Raw genomic sequence first — 22,844 nt, 5'->3', positions numbered from 1 at the left:
CGGACCTGAGGTAAGGAAGTTAGATATAGATTCTATGATTTTATGCTATGAATGGTAAGACTGTTGTATGAATGAATTGTTATGAATTATGAATGCCATAATGTGATGATATGTGGCTTGTATGAATATGATATGTTTATGAATGGATGTTAGCATGATGAACGCGACACATCAAATGGGTTGCTAAGGATATAAAGACGTAACCCAAGTTACTAAGGATATAAAGACGTAACTCCTAGGGCGGACGCGCCGAGGTTATTCAAGAACCAGAGACTCTTGTTTACCTGATAGGGTGACATGGACAACTAGCAGGCCATGCTCATCATGTATGCTGTAAAAATGTGATATGATGATATGTTACGATTACGTTATGATATGCTATGATGATATGTTACGAAACGTTATGATATGCTATGATGGTATGTTACGATAATGTTATGATATGCCATGATGTGTTAGATGAACGTTAGTGTTCATATTTGTTGTATCCTTACTTGCTTATTGTTTGTACTTCCTTATTGGGCTTTTAGCTCACCCCCCTTACTTTCCTTCCAGGTAGCAAATAGGATTCTTTATGGCACACGGGGTGACGTGAGGAGTTCTATCGTCGTGAGGTGTATGGCGTGGGGCATCCTATGGATGGAAAAACGATCATCTTAGGACGCCATTTAAATTATGTTATGTTTTAAGAGACTTTCCAAATTATCAGTGGGACTTAGTTATTTAAATTTTGTTTCTTTTGAACTTTGCATAAAAATTCATGTTTTCTTTTAAAACTAATGGCGCCAACTTGCATGGTTTTAAGCAAGTCCTCATTGAGACCTTGATAATGAGTGGTATTCTTTTATAAATAATGTTATGTGAATGTTTTATAAGTACTAGTTTAGGGCGTTCTTTACACTTGTGGAGGCAACACTTTTCTCAATAAATCATTCTCCCTGGCTCTCTCTATATATTTTTGGCTTAAACTCTTGAAACTAATGTTTGACGATGAATGGTACCAGTCAAAATTATCATTGCTTCTTAATATTCTTTGAAACTACATTTTGGAAACATGATAGCAACTAATCTATTTTCATGCTTTTGTGTATTTTTCATGATCTTTCTCCTTTGATGATTGTTGTGTGCATTATGTTTAGGCACTTTTGCTGATGGCAGACGAAAGGTGGGACCCAAATGACCCATCTGATTAAAATGGGACTTTATAGGCTGCAAATACCAGTGATGAACCTGCTGATCAAGTTCCAACACTCCAAAACGATGAAGATGATGAAACTGATGACAAAGGTTAGTTATCTTTTATTATATAATATAAGTTAGAGTACTGTTTTCACCCAATTTTTATTTTTGTTGTTGTTGTGCATTACAGTCTAATCATTGCCATAGTGTTAAATGCATTTTATGACTATGATTTTTATTTTTGCATTGAGTAGTGCTGTTTTTCAACTTCTTCTTTTGTGGAAGCTACAAAGAGGAAAATTAAAACAAGTGAGGAATCTTTTGTTAATTAGAGAAGGTCTAATGGTTATATTTGATCTAGATTTTTAGTTAATTGATTGAAACCTAGTGACTGCAACAGTGGGCTCTGAGCTAGCAAACACTTCTCACTCTGCATATGCAGTAATAGTTTCTCTCCTAAAGTTTTAGATTATATACACTCTACTCACACATACATGATACATCTATATATCTATATATAACTGTTAATCTCTTACTGGAAAAATGTTTGAGAATATTGAGCCTCCGCTTATGTATACCAATCAATTTTGCTAATCAACAGTGGGCTCTGAAGATATTTAGTTAATGGTTTACTTTGTTAACAAGGTGTCTTATATTTTCTTCTCTCCAGATGTTGGATGCGTATGGTAATCATGTTATGGAAGGCTATGAAGTTCGGGTGGATGTACAGGGATTTCAGATGCTAGATCAACTAGGCCCCAGGCGTAAGGTCAGTATCTTTGTACATTTCTTGCATAATTATTTAATATGAAGCATATAGTTACTGTAGATTAATAGTTTAGTATGAAGCATATAATACAGGCTCACCCTTTTATTATTGGTTTTACTATGTTCTGTTTTCTGTTTCAAGCTATATTTTAGCTTATTGAGATAGTCCCTTGATCTCTATTCTTTGTATTTTTTTTCTTCCCCATTATTAATAAGACAAAGAAGTTTCTTTTCAAAAAAAAAAAAAGAAAAGAAATTACCATAGCTTATTTTTCCTTGGAAGAAAGTATTTAATTACTTTTAATGTTTTAGTTCTTAAAATGGACCTAAATGCATATCATATTGATAATAATTCGTTAAATATAGGTGGATTCTGACGGATGTGTCGTCCTTGGTGGTCTCTTGAAAGTAAAAGCCGGTTATGGAGAGAATGGTAAGTGTCTTTACCTGAGAGCTTTATCTCTGTTAAGTTGGACTTGTAGATCTCTAGTTATGAGTGGTAATGCAGTTTTATTCATGCTCTTATGCCAGCATGTTTGGGTTAAACCTGACCGCCTCAAGACGTACCTCAGACCACCTCATGTTCGGGTCTTTCTCTCCTGTGAGTTGTAATATAATTTGATCTTAAAGCATTGGATTGGTACTTGGCTTGCAAGAGGTATGTTGTATTTGATTTTTCTTTTTTTTTTTTAAATCTTTCACAATTTTTAATATAAATTGTATAACTTTAGTGGAGTTTGGATATCTTAGATATTCATCCGTAGTGAAGTAGGTTATGAGAATTATGTGTGTTGCGGTGATAACGGAAGGTTGAAAACTTGCATGTCTTAGTGAAGTAGGTTCTGAGAATTTTGTGTGTTGCGGTGATATATGGATGAAAACCTGTGTGTTGTTTGATTTGTTTGAATTGTTTGTGTTGATTGTGACAGTTTGCTAGGCTAGTAAATTAGGGGATATGTTGTTTGATTATGTTAATTGAACCCATCATCCTTATTTTTATCCTTTGTTTGATTTTTTCTAACCCAAATTTGAGTTGGATTTTATAGGTTTATTGTTTCTGTCCAATGGTATAATATAAAACAGTCGTGGAATATTTGTTTTTGAAAGTCAAAATTTAGGAAGTCTTATCTTGTAAATACTCAGTTTTTTAAGAGTCGTTTTGGAGTGTAGTTCATAAATTGTTTAATTGTTTGTCTTATTGATATTGCATTTCACTTACTTTTATTTTTGTAATTATTATAGTCTTAGGTATTTTATTTAATCTAACCTTGCTTTTATAATTATTATAGTCTTAGGTATTTTATTTAGTCTTAGGTTATAATATATTGGCAGATTTTTGCTTCATTTACTTATGATTTCATTTCTGCATTGGTTAGGCTTTAACTGTGTGTATTTTAACTTTGTACTGGGTTTGGTTGTCCTGATTATTATATTCATGGATTTATGAACTCTTTGACCTTACTAATCTTAAGCTTGCTTAACAGATTTAATTGTTTTTAAGATATTTATTGGGTTCTTTTCTTGTAATGCAAACCATGTGTTAGTGAAAATGTCTCAATGGACTAATATTGTTAAATTTAGTGAGTGATACTTTTATAGGATGATGTAGGTGTTAGTGAAAATGCATCAATGGACTAATATTGTTAATATTAAATAGCGAATGAATGCTTTTTTCATAGAACTAAAAAAATATTTCATTTCTAATCATGCATGTATTTCTTGAACATTTCAGGTTACAAGTATTTCTTAGAATGAACTGAAAAAGAATAACATGCTAGTTAAAAATAATTTTTAGGAATTAATTTTTTTTTCTTTCTAATAGTTAAGAAATTAGATATATATATTTATCTTATTTATATGCCAAGTTTTTGGAATTGACTAAATCTTGTGTTCTTTAATTGATAGAGTTTTTGTCTTCTTTGATTGATATAGTGGCATCACTTTAGTTTATGCGTTGGGTTTATGAATGCTTATTTCGTTCTTGAGAGTGAAACTTAAGAATGGGTTTTGTGTTTCACAAGTTTCCCCCCTACTTACATAGTCCAATCCTATTTGGTTCATATAATCATAAGAATTTGAGTCAAGAAGTACTAACCTTGTAGTAAGACACTTTAGAGCATAATGAAAGATTAAAGAGGCATTGGCAATTATTTTTTTAACATTCTAAAAGCTAAAGCTAAGCTAATGTATTTTCTTTTTCTTTGCATGCTATTTTTCTTCCTGAGATTAGTTTATTGTTCCACAGTTACCACTAAATTTTCAAGTTGTTTTAAGCATTTAAATTTCTTAAAACTAACATCTTGTTTCACTTGCTGTTTTTACGAGTATCATCTTAGTGGGGGGCATTCATTTATTTTATTTTTTTAACAGGACTTTCAAGTTATGTCAGCTTGTTTCTTAATTTTAAATTGCATCAAACTCACCTATAAATTTAAAGCTCAATCAATTTCTTACTGCATATCTTCTTTGTTTCATGCTTATTATATACTGTAGCTGCAGTATGGGGTTAAAGAAATGAAACAGATTATTTATTGACAAGTTTCCACCACAATCAGCGTCTTCCCATATTCTCTCGAATTACTCACATCTCTAATCAACTAATACCAGGTTCATTCATCTAATGAGTCTATCTCTCTCTCTCTCTCTCTCGCTCTATGAAGCATTATCATAATAACAAATGGAAATAAATGCTCTGAGATTATTATTATTAATAATATCTATTTTCTTGTCCGCTTCTTTGTTGATGGAGAACACTTTAAAAAGTGGTGGTCCAACAATTAAGTCTCCTTCTCTATAGACTACTCCATCCATTAGTATATATAGTTTATAGTTGAGTGATAGAGCTTAAACATAAGATATGAAAATATCCTCCTTTCATTTTGTTTTGCTTTTAGTCTAATGGGATTTATACATATAGAGAGAGAAAATTTGTTTTCATAATGCTCCGTCATGTTTATTGTTTTAAGCTATTATGTATTATTCCCATAAATCCTTCAGTGGTTTGACTGTTTAAAGCCTCTTGGACCAGACTTTATGCAAGTATGGGTTGATGTTGATATTGTACCAGAATCTTACTTATTTCGCCCTAATAATGCCATGCTTACAATACAAGAAGCAGTTTGTTCCACAGTTGCATGGTCTTCTAAAAAAGTTATTCCAAGAGGTACATTTTCATACTAAAAAAATAACCAATGTCTTATAATTTAGTGTTTGGTTTCTTTGTTTGCTTTGGTGTAGTTGTGAATCCATTATTTTGTATGTGGTGTCCTCTCTTGGATATAATTTCCATAGCATTTTTCTTGAAGTAATTTGTGATGCTAGATAATAACAATAAAATATTTATTTGTTTATTTTCCAGATGTGACAAGCAAAATAGAAAAGGATACTTAATTTTGAAGGCTTTGTGTTGGGCAGCTGTAGAATATTTTGTGTTGAAAGTAGTAACTTTTCAATATGTTGAATATTTAAGACTACTTGAATACTTAAAGAACATTTTGTTGTTGATGACAATGTTGAATGTTTTAAACTAATTTGTGGATTGTTAATACAATTTTGAATGTTTTTACTTCTTGTTATTTGAAAATCAAGTTCATTTGATGATGCTAGTATATATTATAAAGCTAATTTTAATTATATAAAAAAATTTAAATATAATAGAATAAATTAGTGTTATATAAATGAATATATAATGAGAATTTAAACTTATCTAAATATTAAAATAATACGAAAATTGTGTTATAATATCTATTAAAATAACACTTTTTATGTAAAGAATTTTGTTATGCAAACTTCATTATCTAACACAAATAATGTGTTATACTAAAGTGTAGTATAACACAAATTTATAAGTATTGAAATGTGTTATATAATTGACTATAAATAATATAATTAAACACTTATCTATTTATTAAAATAACACATAAAGTGTGTTATTGTTGACAGTATAATAACACATCTGTATAACAATGATAAAGTGTTATGTAAAGTACCCTGACCTACGATAACATAGTCGGTCTTAACACATCAAAAAGTGTTATGGTATGTTTTGATAACACATTTTTTGTGTTATTAAAAGCATTTTTTCTTGTAGTGTTCCATAATTGCCTCAGGGCCTAAAATCTGCTTCTCCCTAACTCCATCCCAGTGTAAAGGAGACCTACACCTGCGCCCATAAAGCATCTCATAGGGAGCCATCCCAATAGTAGATTGGTAACTGTTATTATAAGAGAACTCCATTAGGGGTAAGTATCAGTTCCAAGACTCTGAAAAGTACAAAGCACAACATCTCAACATGTCATCTAGAATTTGTATAGTTCTCTCCGACTGCCATCGGTCTGGGGATGAAACGCGTTGCAAAACTTTAGCCTTGATCCCATAGCTCTCTGTAGCCCCCTTCAAAAAGTTCAATGTGAATACTGACTCTCGATAAGAAATTATCGACTTTGGCACCCCATGAAGTCTCACGATCTCACTTACATACAATTCTGCATATTGGTCCACCGAGTATGTGGTCTTAACTGGCAGGAAATGGGTGGACTTAGTGAGCCTATCCACACAGAATCATGCTGCTTGGTGGTCCTGGGTAACCTTTCCACAAAATCCATTGCTATATCCTCCCATTTCCATTCTGGAACGTAGAGCGGTTGAAGTAACCCTGCTAGCCTTTGATGTTCTGTTTTGACTTGCTGGCATGTCAAACATTTGGCAACAAACTCAGCAATATCCCTCTTCATTCCATGCCACCAATATAGTGCCTTAAGGTCTTGGTACATATTCGTGGACCCTGGGTGTAAGGAATAGGGTGTTGTATGTGCCTCTTTCATAATACTTTCCTTAATCACAACATTATCAGGCACACAAATCCTATCTTTGTATCGAAGATATCCACCGTCGGACATTGCAAAGTCATTGCTACCACTTTCTTGTACCAAAGTGTGATAGTTAGTATCTTAAGATTGGTGAACTCCTACGAAGTTTTCCCTTCCCAGGAAGCGTGCGAGTGAGGACAAAGCACGCTGGAAAGACTCGTGTTGGTTTGTAGGGCCAGTCGTCATTCCAGGAAGCAACCATAGTGACGTGGGGCGTTACACAAAGCCTTTTGCTTCATTAGGACTTCATCCACTTCCTGTCCTTCTCAAATTTGTTCCAGTAGGGAGGATTGTAATGTGAGGTTCACTAGGCTTCCTGTCACAAGTTTAATGTCGAAATTTATAATCTCCTTCTGAAGAGGCATCTCTATTGTATGTAGTGCTGAAACACTCCCATGTCTCCGCCTACTAAATGCATCTGGAATTACATTGGCCTTGCCTGGCTAGTATAGAATTTCACAATCGTAGTCATTCACTAATTCCAACCACCTTCATTGCCTCATATTCAGTTCCTTTTGCGTGAATAATTATTTCAGACTTTTGTGGTCAGTGTAGATTTCACACTTATTCCCATATAGGTGATGTATCCATATCTTTAGTGCGAACACCACTGCTGCCAACTCAAGGTCATGAGTGGGATATCGTTGCTCATAGTCTTTGAGTTGTCTGGAAGCATAAGATGGAAGCATAAGCTACTACCTTCCCATCATGCATCAACACACACCCTAAGCCGTTCTTTGATGTGTCACAATACACCACAAATTTCCCGCCCTCTGTGGGAACATAAAGAATAGGCGCGGAAATCAACTTATCCTTCTTGGTCTGAAAGCTTTCTTTACATTTCTCAGTCCATGTAAACTTATGATGTTTGCGGAATAAGTTGGTCAAGGGTGTGGCGATCTTTAAGAAACCATTGACAAACTTCCTATAGTAACCCACCAATCCTAAGAAGCTTCAAACTTCTGAGGCATTCTTTGGCTGGGGACAGTCTCTAATGGCCTCGATCTTTGATGGATCTACTGCTATCCCATTCTTGGACACTATATACCCTAGGAAAGTTACCTGCTCCAACCAAAACTCACACTTAGAGAACTTAGCGTATAGCTGATGTTCTCGTAGTCTTTTAAGGGCCAACCTCAAATGCTCCTCAGGGTCCTCCTTAGTCTTCGAGTAAATAAGGATATCATCTATGAACACTACCACAAACTTGTCCAAATAGTCCTTAAATACCCTATTCATCATGTCCATGAATGCTGCTGGGGTGTTAGTGAGTCCAAAAGACATCACTAGGAACTCATATTGTCTGTAGCGAGTTCTGAAAGCCATTTTCAAAATGTCTCCCTCTTTCACTTTCAACTGATGGTATCCAGATCACAAATCAATCCTTGAGAAAACTGCCGCCCCTTGCAGTTGATCAAAAAGGTCATCTATCCTAGGCAAAGGATATTTGTTCTTAATGGTGACCTTATTGAGTTATCGATAATCGATGCACATTCTCACGCTCTCGTCCTTCTTTTTCACAAATAGGATTGGTGCTCCCCATGGCGAATGACTAGGTCTTATGATCCCCTTGTCCAACAACTCCTGTACCTGGTTCTTAAGTTCCTTCAACTCTGCAAGTGCCATTTGATAGGGTGCTTTAGAGATCAGTGTTGTTTCTGGTGCAAGTTCGATCACAAATTCGATTTCTCTGTCTGGGTGTAATCCTGGAAATTCCTCGAGAAACACCTCTAGGAACTCACAAACAATATGCACATTTTTCGGTTTTAACTCTGACTCCTTGGATTTCTCCACCACACTAGCTAGAAATGCTGAACAACCATGTTGCATCATATTCCATGCTTCCAGTGCCAATATTATGGGTGTTCGAAAACCCACTACTTTTCATTATAGCGATTGTTGCGGTTTTTATGGTGGTTCTGAGTGTTGTGACTGTTGTTATTCGTGGCCGGGGGTCTTGGTCTCTTATCAGTGCCACTGGTTTTCCATTCATTAGCATTCCTTTTGTTACCCTTATTGAAGCCCTTGTTTCAGTAGGTCTTTCTTCTAGCAGCATTATCCTTCCATATCCGATCTTCCAAATATTCAGCTTCAAGTGCCCTATAAAGTACTTCCGCATAACTGACCACTTAAGCACTAGTCATCATAACGTCCCTAGAAATCATCGGCTTGAGTCCCCTCATGAACCTTTGGACTCGCAGAGTTTTAGTTGGTACAACTTTAGGAGCAAATTTTGCAACCTATTGAACCTCTGTGCATAATCAGTGACAGATAGGTTTCCTTGTCCCAAAGTTACAAACTCATCTACTTTGGTTGCTAGCACAACCGCACTGTAATACTTCTTGCTAAAAGGTTGGACGAATTCTACCCAAGTCATGGTATTCAAATCACAGGTCTGTTTAATTACATCCCACCATATTCGTGCATTCATCTTGAGTAAATAGACTGCACATGAGACTATATGCCGATCATTTAACTCCATATGATCAAAGATGGCTTCGATCGATCTTAACCAATCCTCTACCACTATAGGATCAACTTTCCCTTCAAAGGTTGGTGGGACTTGTTTTATGAAACGTTCATACACTGACTCAAACCCATAAGTTACAGGCAGTGGTGTAGGTTGTGGTGTTGGCTGCTGAGGCTGCGCCACTGGCACTTGAGGCACTTGGGGCCTTTGGGGCACTTGGGGTGGTTGGGGTGCTTGCCTAGCATGTGTCAATTCTGCATCTCTCAACCTTAGTTGTTATCTCAACCTTGCTACTTCTACGGCTAGGTCCACAGATGGTGCAGTGGAGCTGCAGGTTGGACTGATGGCATTCCTATGTCAGGGGTGGTCATGGCCTTAGACCTTGTGGAGACACCCTTTCCTCGACCTCTTCCTCTTCTTTTGCCTCCTCTTCCTTTAGTCGGCATTATGATATTCTAAGGCATCAAAAGAAAATCATAAGGAAGGAAAAATCGCATAATGGTTTGATAGATATTCGTGAAAATCATACATTGAAAACCACATCATTTTGGAGTTTGCAAGAGGAAAAATATCAAACCATAGCATTCAAAGTGTTCTAAATTATTCCAAGTATTCAAACAACTCATAAAGTGTTTAATAACCAAAAAAATAAATCCTAATGATCCTTTTTCAAAAAAATCCCATCTTATTCATTAATGTTTCATGGAACGATCTACGTGATGGACTCTAGTCCTCAACCGTGGACTCGTCTCCTGACCTGTAATCAAAGATGTCCTCTGGGATGTGAAAGTAGTCGGGAGCGCTCACCATCATCCTCATCCTAGCGGTCTCTCGTGGTATGGCATGAGTTACCTCCTGACATGCCAAGGCTCCTTCCACATCGTGTATGTCTCCAAGCGCTCCTCTATCTCTCAGTTATCCGTCTTTACCAAAACTAGCTCCTCATGACTAAAATTGTAGTTGTCCATAAGATCGTAGATTATGTTTTCTATGGTGCTAAACTCCAGGTCATCTTGAACGATGTCGTGTCGTGCTCTATCCAACTGGAGAAGGGCCTCGGAGTACATCGACAATGCTTCCCTTAAAACCTAATATTGCTCTCTAGGCCATAGCAATGCTCCTCTTTCGTTCATGATTCCTTGAATACGATCGCAAATCACCGTTTTTGTTTTTAACACCGCAATCCTCCAATCGTAAGGGTCCTCCTCAAGCTGGACCTTGGGTATTGCGCAAATTTCCTTGAGTAGTTGTTTCGTAGTATTTTTCAAAACGGGAGGCACCTTACTATACTACAATTATAAGAATATAAAATTAAATAAAATGGAAACAAGTAATTGCACATAAAACAAATACTTACGACGCGATGAGGTGAGATTTTCCCGTCTTTAGCATGTATGGGGAGGGTCCTTGGAAACATGGATGACCAGCTCTGATACCATTTGTAAAACGCCCTTAAACTAATACTTTATAAAACATTTGCATGCTCATAAGCTTAAAGAAGGAAACCACTTCTTATATTAAAATCCCAGTGGGGCCTTGCTAAAACATGCAAGTTAGGCCCAATAGTTTTAAAAACAAAATAAAAGTTCTCATGCAACGTAAAAAATTATAATTCAAGTCCCACTGATAAGTTCCAAAACATTTAAAATTAGACATAACATCATTCTATAAAAATTGGCATTAAGCTGATCGTTTGCTTGCCCATAGAATACCCCCACGCCATACACACCCTGACGTCGGAACTCCCCACATCACCAAGCGTGCCAAAGAGAAATCCTATTTGTTACCTGAAAGGGAAAGTAAGGGGGTGAGCTAAAAGCCGAGTAAGGAAGTACAAACAATACACAAGTAAACGCAACACAACATATTCACAATCATACATTGTTACACATCATACTTAACTTCATTATCATACATCATCATCATAAACATTATCATCATAAGCATCATCATCATCATGCCTTTGTGAGCATGCCACCTATCTTGTCCATGCCACTTCTTAAGGTAAACAGGAGACTCTGGTCCTTGAATTAGCTCACTACATAAAAATCTACTTTCCACAACAAATAAATATAAGTTTATTAAAAATGTATTATAATTGGTATAAGAAAGAAAAAGCGGTAAAATACACTAACTAAAAAAATAAGCGGCAAATAAAAATATAAGCAACAAATTATATGTTAACTTTTCCCTCAATCATTTTTCCCCAATTTGTTTTCGTTCACTCTTCCCTCCCAATAAAAAAAATAAAAAACCCTAAATCATTAATTCCTCACTTTTGTCATCTTCTTAGTCGCTGTCACTTTTGGGTTTGTAATATCTCTCATTGTTTCATTGTTTGTTCATTTGGGAAATGTAAGGGTTTTAATTTATTCATCCTTAAACCGAATCTCACCGAGCGATTACAAAGATACAAACTGTACTACAACCTAGATGAGCTTAGTTCAACAGGTGAAATGCATTATCTTGAAATGGAGAGTCAGTACTTGAAAATATTATAATTCCTAAAACAAAAACAAACTCCTAGGCAATCTCTCACTGATTGACTCTCACACTAATTAGTCATCACAGACTATGCCGTCCGCCGCCGTCGACCCGCAGAGAATCAGTGCCGCCGATGGTTCATCCTCAAGCAAAGGGAAGCTCCTATGGTTTGCTTCTATGCTACTAATTCAAGTTCATCGCTTTGGAACTATTCGAGTTAGAAAATTTGACTTCAAATTTAGGTAAAGTTCTCGAAACTTCTGATTTTTATGTATTTGATCCGAGAAACTTGGCCTCTATTTTTGGGGAAATTTCTCATGCATTCCACTAGAACTGCTGTCTTCATCCATGTTGTGTTGTTTGTCCCCAACAAAGAAACATACACATCTGTAATTGAAGTCACAAAGTATTGCATGCTTGTTGTTTGATAAAATGACTCAACGAGACAAAATTAAAAAAGTAAACTCATGCTTGTTTACTAATAGATTGATAATTTTTGGTGGCCAAGATAGAAGAATAAAGATGGTAAACATGTCCTTAATAGTTCGATTGATACAGTAATGTGAAGGCGGACATTCATGCCCGTATTCTAAACAAACAATGCTATTTAAACTCATTTTGCTGTGATGCAAAAAAAAAAAAAAAGTAGTTGCTCTATTATATACTGATTAAGTGTAAGCCACATATAAATTTTACAGTGGGGTCTATAGTTGAAAGTTAAGACTTTTGTTTTGTAGATGATAGCATGTTTGGAATAATATGTACATGCCTTCCAATATATAAGAATAATATTACATGTTCAGATTGTTTAATTTGCTAAAATCTTTGTAACACTTGATTAGAAACAACCAAATATATTAATAAATGACCCTATATATAAATTACTTATAGAACTAGTTCTCGGAGTAAGCCTGAAACAAAAAGAAAGAGCAACCCAACAATTGGAAAAACCAATATGAACAAAGTTCATCAAATTAGAAATACTGGAGTTAGACCTAGTGTTGAAGATAAACCAAAGTCACAATTATCACAACTTTGAAGTAGGAAACTTAGCTGTTTTAAGTTTTCTGATGCTATATTTGCTGTTTTGAGTTTACTTTGATGGAGTTTATGTTTTGGTTTAAGGATTTGCTTTGAACATTTGGTTGTGGACCTTTAATTTTAGATTAATCTATAAACATTGTAGTAAATTTGCTATTTTGACTTCATTTGAATTCGCCACTTGGTTTAGAATTTGATTAACCTCTTTGCTTCCTTCAACCCCATTTTAAAAAATACCTTATTGAAAGTCAGGCAAAAAAAAAGAAAGAAAATGAGATAACGAGTGAGACAAAATCTGAAAAGAAAATCTAAATCATTAACAATTTAAAAAATGAATTAAAAAAACTTAATCATTACTCAAAGGAATATCTGGTTGCATATGTAGCATAAAATTACAATAACCCATCTATATATATATTTGAATATCATATATTTTGGGAATTATTCTCTGCGTTTCTTAGAAGAGAACTAACATAAAAAGAAATTTATTTGTAAATTTTAACAACCAGGTGAGATGATCCTTCATCTTCTTCTACTTAATCCATAAACATGAGAGGGACTTCTTCCAATCCTGTTGAGCCTTAATTTCGTTTGTCTGCTTCAACCATGTCTTTTCCTTTTCTCTTTATTTTTTTTTCTGGGGTTTGTCTTTATAACTTTTTCAATTTCATGAAATTAACTAATAGCTTGTTTGTCTTTATAACTTTTTTTCTTTCTAAAATACAAAAAGAAGTTCTTAGAGAACAACATGGAGTGTTTGGCTTTGTTCTCTCAAAACAAATTTTAAAATTTGAGTTGTAAAAAATAGAAAATTCAGAAAACAAGTTAAATGTGTTTTCCAAGTTCTCACAAAACTCTTCAATAGGAAAAAGAATGAGAAAACAACAATGGAGATCTTTCTTCCGAGCTAAAGAAGTGCTTAAGCTCTAACAGATTTATACAAATCTCAGTCTCATTTCACTACAATCAGATTTTTCTTTATCTTTATCTTATCTCCATATTTTTTTACCATAGAAAAATCTTTGAGTTTCTTATATGCATCTTTCGTTAACTTCCAATGTTACTCTGTTTTGCATTTGAATATGTTCATTGACATATACTTTGCTATTGTTAGTTCAATCTTTCTTTGCTAGAGCCAAAAAAATTATTTTCTTATTGGGATTTATTTTTTTATTTTTAAGTGAAGGCTTGTAATTATATATATGAGGAGGACTAATGTCAACCATATGTTTTGTTTCTGCTGCAATTGTGGTAGTAGTGATAACATATCCTAGGAAAAGTAGTCTTCTAGAAGGCAAAGATGTTTAAAAAAATATATGCAAGTTTGGTTTGTTTTCATTAAACAACAAATTCTTAAATGGCAAAAAAAAAAAAAAAAAAGAATTATGGTTGTGCCCATCAAAAGTTACGGATAGATTCAACTAAGTTTTATAACTTCCACGCCTAGTTAGTTACCTCATTACTAGTTAATTTTATATTAAAGAATAAGTTGAACAACTCTAAATTAACACATGCATTAACCTTGATATTTAAGTCTCTCAAATTTTACATCCTTAAAAGAATGGAAGAAGCTAGCATGTTTAGAATGAACATTATTTTAGTTGTTTAAGTTTCCCCACCTTGTGTATTTATCACTCTGGTATTTATATTTTTTTTATCGTATAGTCTTGTAAACAAATTTGAACATCAATATTCATTTGTCCATATCTTAGTTTGAGTATAGTATATTTTTGCATCATATATAGGCTTTGCTTTTGTTCAAAATAGTATAATATATTTTTGTACTAGTGATTCCTAGTCTCTTGTGTGTGTTGCGTGTACCTCATTCCCACCACTTGCATAATCTTTAATGCGCCTATATAAAACACCTAGTTTTTCTCTGTTTATGGCTCTCGATAATAGATAAACTTGCTCGAACTTTGTCTAAACTAAGACAATATTAAAGATTATGGAGTTTTTAAAAGTGACTTTATATATTGTATATTTGTGGAGCTTTGAATTTTTTTAGGCTAGTTATACTGTTCTCTTACTCTGGTCCTGTATTACAGGTAAAAAAAAAGCTCATGCTAGTTCATTACATTCACAGATATTGTACTTAGATGTATTTTTTGCTATTGTTATGGATCCCCCTCTATTTCAAATATAGAAAAAATGTAAATCTAAGATTTATGTATATATTTAGTCTTCATAATGTTTGTTGTTTTGGCTCTTCCACTTTTATCTATTATTTCACATTACCTTTGAGTTCTGGGATATTGGATTTATTTTATCTCTTGACTTAACTTTGATGTGTTTGGTTTTTGTAGGTTCAATTTCCACGAATCTGGATCATGGTAGTATTGTAAGAAATTCTCATATTCCATGAGAAGTAAGTACACTTATGACTAGTTTATGTCTTGCATAAAAGCACTGTCATGTTGAATATACATATCAATATATATGTCATACATTATTTTCTGCCTTTATTTTTTTTATTTTTGAATTGATTTGTAGCTTGCTTAGCTAATTAGATTTTCTAATATTTTATTGGAATTAGTTAGTAGGTTAGCTTTTAGCTAATCTCTACCTTTTTTTGGGGCAATGAAATATTTTTCTTATGAGACAAAGTATTACCTTTTAGCTATAACTGGTCTCTAATTATTTTTTACCTCTTTCTTTTTTAATTACAAAGCTCGAAAGAACTTCCAAGTATAATAAAATGAGCAAAAAATACATAATAGGGACATCATTCAAACAAGACCAACTAAAACTTTAACATGTATATCAAGCAAGAAAATAGTACTAATGACGTCCAAATGTTTTGAAGCTTGTTTAGAAAATAAGAACCATCCATCATGCATGTTTTCATGAATGAAAGATCGCTATGCATGTAGAAAATCCAAGTATAATAGTGTGATGCATGCAGTGACATACCTTTGTATAGATTCTGAACAATTCTAGTCAATAAAGCCACCTCAACCATATTTTTCCAGCCATATTGAACATCATCTATTTCTTCTTTTCCACATGAAATATTGATAAATGAATATGGACCAAACAGGGGAGTCTTTGAATCGTTCATACTCATATTATTATAACTGGTCAATATAATAGTTGATGAGTTTTGTTTTATTTTGGTCTCTAATTAATCTAACAAGTTCAGAGTTTCTGACCCCCAGTTGAATTCAACTTCTTATTTTTGACTGCAAAGTCATAAAAAATGATAGGACTTGATCATTTTAGTATATATGTGTTCTTCTTTAATTGTATTAGTCACTGGTTCAATTTATCAGCAAAATAATAATCAGATTTAGGACCAAACAGGGGAGATGGTGTTTTATGTGTTTGGTTTTAATGGTATCAGCAGAGTAGAATTTTGATGCTCTTTACTCACTCTTCCATATCTCATTACACTTTGCTATAATTGACATGTGAGTTTTTACTCTATTTAATAAGCCCCACTCCATAGCTCCTATCTTATATGATTTATTTCCAAAGCAAAGCATGTCTAGGACTTCTTGTAGACTTTTTAATTCAACTTCTCTCACCTCTAAAGCAGTATGGATTGACTATGGTCCTGTGTCCTCAAGTTGCAAATGTATATTAGCAAGATCAAGTTCCCTTATTTGTTTTGACTGTACATAAAAATAAAAAGAAGAAGAAGAAAAGAAAATTAGACCAGAAGTACTAGCTATACAGACATTATAAGCAAATAGGATTGGCAATTTAAAGTGCTCACTTTTATGTCTAGTGTTTTTGTAATATGAACTTCAAGATGGTTAATGTAACACCCTGGATAGCCAAGACTGCTACACTGTGTACTTATAAAGTGCAAGACTTGCTAATCAAGTCATTAGTTTAAAAACATGTCATTAGTTTAAGTGTTCTAGGGTTAAAAGACGTTTTGGTCTCAAAAGATACATTTATAAATTATAAAAAGTTTACAGAAGGGATCCCCAAAAGATCAGAGTTTAAAAACTGGTTTGCAAAACTCAACAGTTAAAAACAAACATTAGCCATACTAAGGCAAAATACAAGGTTCTGGTCCTCTTGTCCCTGTAACCTCCTCAACCGTGGCGGCTGAGCAACCTGCCATGTACATTCACCCTGTAGAGCTCTCCAATCAGGGCTGTTCAATCTTGCCTTTGCCTTTACCTACACCACGCAGCACCCGTGAGCCGAGGCCCAGCAAGAGAACAACATACACAACATATACAACAATCTCAAACAGACATTCTAGTAAGCATGCTCAATTATTCAATCCATAGCATATAAACATACCCCAAGGTACAAACAACCTCAACTACACTTAGATTATTCAACAATCTCATCTATAGCCAAAAACAATATTCAATTTACACAAATACTAGGGCCGACACCTTAGGCCGCACCCTCTGTTTAACCCACTGACTTCGGCCCGCTTAAACCGAGCTCAGGGCATAATAAGCTATCCTCGGATACCAGTGTCTGAGCTGTGCCAATTACACAAGTTAACCGTGGCACGCTTAGGCCATTGGTTTACAATTTACATGGCATAATACCATTCTTTCAGTCTTATATATATCAGGGAGCCCTTAGTCCCGCTCAAACATTCAACGGGGTCTAGTTTTCTTACCTTTAGTCTGTACGGTTTTGGATTATGAGCAATGCCCCTCAAGCACGATTTGATCCCAAGCCTAAGCCTTTTTCACCTAGTCACAACCAAAGTATAGGGTCTCATTAAAACTCAAGTTAGGGTTTCCGGTCACAAAACTAACTCCCGGGAATCCGAATCCCACCAAGCACGGTGGTGAAACCAATCCCGAGCAAACTAGACCACCTTCCCATGCCTAAAATCCTCAAAAGTTCATGTGCACAACCAAGGGCTGCAGCCCTTGAAGCTTAGCCATGACCCTAGCCTCAAAACAGAACTAAGGCCAACCTGAACAAAGACTCACGCCACGACCCTTGCTTTGGGCGCCGCGGCACCCACCCTTGGCCGAGCCTCCTTGGCCCTTTTTCATCCTAGGGCCCCAGCCCTCTAGAACAGAGCCGCGGCCCTTCCATTCAACCCAGAAAACCCACTATTTCAAGGCTCAAAACCTCAGCCAAAACCACCCCTAAACTCCCTAATACAACACCCAACATTACCATAACTTATTACACAACTTATGCTACACCATTCAACAGAAATTCATCTCAATAACCCATAGAAATCTGTAGAGTCCAAGAACTTTACTTAGCTAAGTTAGATAGTAGTATAATAGTAATAATAGTATTATCTTTATGACTGTGGATTTATGGTTCAGACCGGGATTTATTTGGACACTCGTAGTAGTACTTGTAGGTTTTCTAAGTTTAACCTATAGTTTAGGAATATTAATTTTAACCTAAGGTTTGATTAATATAACTGATATTGAGGATAATATTTAGTATACTATAAGGTTTAAATAAGAACCAATAGGATAATAGCACATGTTATGTATGGGTTTATTATTGATTAAGTATTTTGAGGATTAAATTTATTAAGGTTAAAATTTGAATACTCTAAGGTCAGTCAACATCTTTGAAAATGTTAGAGGGCTTAGTCAAGGCTGTTTACTCAATTTAAATTAAGCTAAAAATGTGTAATTTCGTGTTTAAATAATCAGCGTATGCCGATATATCGCAGCTATAGGGGGCGATATATCGCAGCACGAAGATACGAAAAACACGAAACGATGCACGATTGCCTCAGGAATACTGGCCCAGGCGATATATCGCCTACAGGGGGCGATATATCTCCCCTCTCAGCACATTTTGAAAGTTTTTGAAATCGTTCTCCATTCAAACCTTCAACCTCTTGATAAGTCCAGGACCTTTCTGAACGAGTCTTCAGCCTCTGCTGAACGATAATTCAAATTATTTTCACTTAAAAAGCCATTATTTTTATTCAAGTGAAATGAAGATCTTTTCATTCCTAAACTCTATAAATAGGACCTAGTACCTAGCCATTTATTCATCTATTACTCTAAGTTCAGAGGCTGCAAGTTGCTAGGTGAGTGTGAGAGTGTAAACACTTGGGTTGGGAATTTTAAGCTTGATCATCATAAGCTTATCAAACACTTGGGAAGTAAGGTTTTATAGCATTTCGGTTCAATGTTTAGATTGGTCTTATAAGTCTTCAGGTATTTCCACACTCTAGTTCAATTGATATTATTTTATTTAAGTTCTCATAGTCTTCTACTCAGCCTTCTAACCTTATTCTTTATTTTGGTTAGGAAATCTAAGAACTTGCACATAAGTTTTTGGTAAGTATATTCTCAATGGTATAGTCCTTCCATTCTTTTCATTTCTTTTCTTCAATATACTCACTCTGTTACAATTGGTTTTTAGGAGTGTTCCAAAGTCCCAACTCTGTCCTCATATCCCGGTAATTTTGGTAAGGAAAATAGGATAGGATTTATGTGTAATATGCTTTTATATGTTATCCTATGGTTTTTATGTTATGAAATATGTTATGTTAAGTATGTTTGTAGGCTTGGGCGTATGACCTATATGACTAACAAGCCCCAAATAGATTATGGGCATATGACTTGCTTAGCTAGCAAGACCCCACTAATCTAATGGTCATATGGCTTGTTTAGTCTATGGGACCCCAAGTAATAATGGCCATTATAGTATGTATGTGATATAAGTGTTATGTTATGTTTTATGTTTTTTTATGAAATTTATGTATATGGACTATGTGTTAGATTTTTCCTTGCTGGGCATTAGGCTCACTCCTTTTTGTTTATTTGTGTAGGAAAATAGTCTTAGTGGCGGGAAAGGTTCTTGGAAGCTTGGGGAATGTGTATTGAGGCAGAATGGATTCAAGGAGTCGAGAGTTTCGGTTTCGAGGATGTAGTTTTTGTTTTCTTATGGTTTTTATATGTATCTTTCCGCATTTTATTATGTAATCTCTTTTTAATTATGTCATGTTTTGATTTTAAAACAATGGGATCCCATATTCTAACTTAAATTTTATGTAAGTTTAACTTTTATTTTTACAAGTTTCTTAATAAAGTTATGGTCTTTTCACTTGTAAGTTTTATTAAGGATTAGTGTTTATGTATAGTTTTTGTTAATGGTCCAAAAGTCTAGAGTAATTGGGTCATTACAAAATCTCACTTTCAATTCTTAAAATCCTAAGAACATAAACACCTAATTTAACCACTCAGAACTCAAACTCCAATCACCAATTCATGAGACAAAGCTTACCTTCTTGATAGAACCATTCCTCAAGCTGAAAACCCAGCTGATTCCAAGGATCTTCCAAGCTCAAATCCAGCCTAACCATCAATTGAACACACCTCAATAACTCAGCTGAAACTCAAGTTCTAACCACAGAAAGAAAGAAATTCATGCTTACCTTAGCCCTGGTTTAACCCTTGATTGTCCACTGAGCTAATCCTCAAAGTTGCTCCTGAATTCCTCTAAGTTTCCAGCAATTCTTCAGCTCTAATTCCCCAATTTTCCTTTGAATGTTTCTTCCCTTGAGAATGAGAGAGAGAGAGTAACCAACTGAGTAGAAAATAATATCGATCTAATTCTTTCTAAAGGCTTCCTAGGTTTGTCTTACTCGTTAAGTTTATCCCAAGGCTTGGGATGCCAGAACCGTCCCCGAGGCCAAAATGGTAAAATCCCCCAATATTCCCGCCTAGACATCCTAACCTCAAATATATCTTCATATATTTATTTTCATGACCCGATAGTCTAAATCGCTACCCGATACCTAAAATACCCCTGACTTGACCAAAGTCATATCTTAAGTCTCGTTGTGACTTTTCTCGCTATCTGACCCTAGGATCGTCTCGAGTTGTGCTCTAAGAACCTGCCCACATAATAATGTGGTTCTCACATATATCACATTAATATTTCATATTATATCATAATATCATTAATAATCATATAATCATTATTAATCACATATTCACACATTTAAGTCAATCATATTCACTCTAATCCCATTTATGCCCTTCCGGCACACTAATCAAGGCCCTTAAGCCTTATTAGCGAATTTGGGTCGTTACAGTTAAGTTCTTTGATTAGCTTTTCTTCCTTTTCTCTTTTGAATTCTAATTCTGGCTCTTTTCTGATTCTGATTCGATTTTGAATTCAATTTTGAATAAAATACATAGGAAAGAGTGAGTTAGGGTGGGGAGCAGCAAGGATATGTTTGAAAGAGAGAAAAGAGGAGGAAGGATTAAGAATCTCTGTGGGCCCAGCATTAAGAAGGATTAAGAGCTTCACAGAGTGTCATCCACACACACTCGGCCACTGCTAATTATTTTATTAACTCATCATCCTTTCCTTTTTTATTTTTTACTGTTACAAGCCCAACGACCAAGGAACGAAGCCTTGTGCTTATGATAACATATGACCATGGAATATATTCTTACAAAATATATATTAAGAGAAAAATTAATAATATGATAACCATATCTGCCCAAAATTTAATATATAAAGAATTTTTGTACTTATTGTATCATTTAATTTTAATTTTGTATTAATCTTTTAGGTATTGATTATATTCTTTAGGTTGTGGATCGAATTGGAAAGGAGCATTTCAAAGTTAAGTAACTTGATTATTAATTGCAAGAGGTACAAAAATATGTTTTCTGAACTTTTTTATTAATATCATACAAATGTTAGAGGAGTTTGAATATCTTTAATATTCTTTCATAGAGAACTAGGTTCCGAGATTAAAATTGTGTGTTGCGGTGATTACGGAAGGTTGAAAACTTGTGTGTCTTAGAGAAGTAGGTTTTGGAATTTTTTTTTGTGTGTTGCGGTGATATAAGGAAGAAAAATTATTGTGTGTTGTTTGAATTTTTTTACTTGGTATTGATAGATGGTTAGTAACTTTTATATGGGAAAGATGTCAGATTTTACATAGAATTATGTATTATCTTCTTACAAATAAATTGTGTTTTCTTGAATGGGTTTGATTATATTGATAGATATCTCACCTGGGGTGTGAATAAGGGTAGTATTCACGCCCCCAACCTTAGGGTTTGAATGATAAAACATTATACATATAAGTTGTGATTAGCTTTTTTATATCTATGCTTATGATATGCAGATGGATAAAACTTGGATCCATCTTAACAAGTTATATAAATGCTTGTTCAACATTAATCGATATGCAATCCAAGATTATGATAGTATTATTTGATTGATTTGATAGGGAAGATGAGAAAGACAAAATGATAACTGGGCCAATTTGAATTAATATTATGCACCATTTAATTAAAGTTCTAAGGTCACTTGAGTATAGATAGTTGTAGTAATGTGTGTAATATAATAACTTGTTTATTATTCAAACTCAATTATTGTAAATTTGGTTATGCATCATGATATTATTGACTATTTTAGATGAATGGTATGATATTTCATGACCTCATTAGTTTTTCTTTTCTGTTTTATTTATCGGATTCAACAGGTGAAGTGCAAAAGAAATATGATTTGGAAGGCTTTGGTGTGCTGACATTTGGAAGATCATGAATTCCTACCTTTACTTTTGAATATGCAACTATTTAAGACTATTTTGTTGACTATTGTGAGAATGTTTTGTTTATGTTAGTTAGGTAGTGTTGAATATCTTAAGACTTTTGGATTATTTTTTAGATAATCTTGAATGTATTTTGACACAATTATTTGGTTATATGTGTTATGAACCATATACTTGGTACTCAAAAATATATTTGTACAATGTTAAGGGTGTCTTTAAGTATATTAAATGAAGCGGGTTTGAATTAAAGCAATAAAAAATAATTATAATGTACAGGTTTATATAAAAATAATTCAAGCTTATCCAAATATTAGAATAATACAAAAAATGTGTTATTGTATCTTTTACAATAACACTGGTTTATAGTATAAAATTATGTTATGCAAACTATTTTTTATAATGCAGAAAGTGTGTTATTATAAAGTGTATCATAACACTACTTTATAAGTACAAAAAAGTGTTATATAATCAATTTATAAATAGCATAATGAAATACTTATCTAACTATTAAAATAACACAACAAAAGTGTTATCGTAGGCTATA

The 22,844-nt window shown here is 34.2% G+C and overlaps 1 protein-coding gene and 1 long non-coding RNA gene across 2 annotated transcripts; both read left to right on the top strand.

Annotated features, from left to right (window-relative positions):
• Positions 1-1,834: 1,834 nt before the first annotated feature.
• On the top strand, positions 1,835-3,309 carry LOC133816170 (structural maintenance of chromosomes flexible hinge domain-containing protein GMI1-like). Its single transcript, XM_062248811.1, has 2 exons — positions 1,835-1,948; positions 2,314-3,309. The coding sequence occupies exons 1-2, from the start codon at positions 1,850-1,852 to the stop codon at positions 2,557-2,559; spliced, it is 345 nt and encodes a 114-aa protein (XP_062104795.1). The 5' UTR covers positions 1,835-1,849; the 3' UTR covers positions 2,560-3,309.
• A 7,851-nt stretch (positions 3,310-11,160) lies between these two features.
• Positions 11,161-19,852, top strand: LOC133816169 (uncharacterized). Its single transcript, XR_009885049.1, has 3 exons — positions 11,161-12,011; positions 15,117-15,178; positions 19,553-19,852. It is a non-coding gene; the product is annotated as an uncharacterized LOC133816169 (long non-coding RNA).
• The last annotated feature ends 2,992 nt before the right edge of the window (positions 19,853-22,844 follow it).

The sequence above is a fragment of the Humulus lupulus genome, chromosome 2, assembly GCF_963169125.1.
Source record: "Humulus lupulus chromosome 2, drHumLupu1.1, whole genome shotgun sequence".
Classification (NCBI taxonomy): Eukaryota; Viridiplantae; Streptophyta; class Magnoliopsida; order Rosales; family Cannabaceae; genus Humulus; species Humulus lupulus.
Note: the sequence above shows the minus strand (reverse complement) of the source record. Positions and strands in the feature narration are given on the sequence as shown.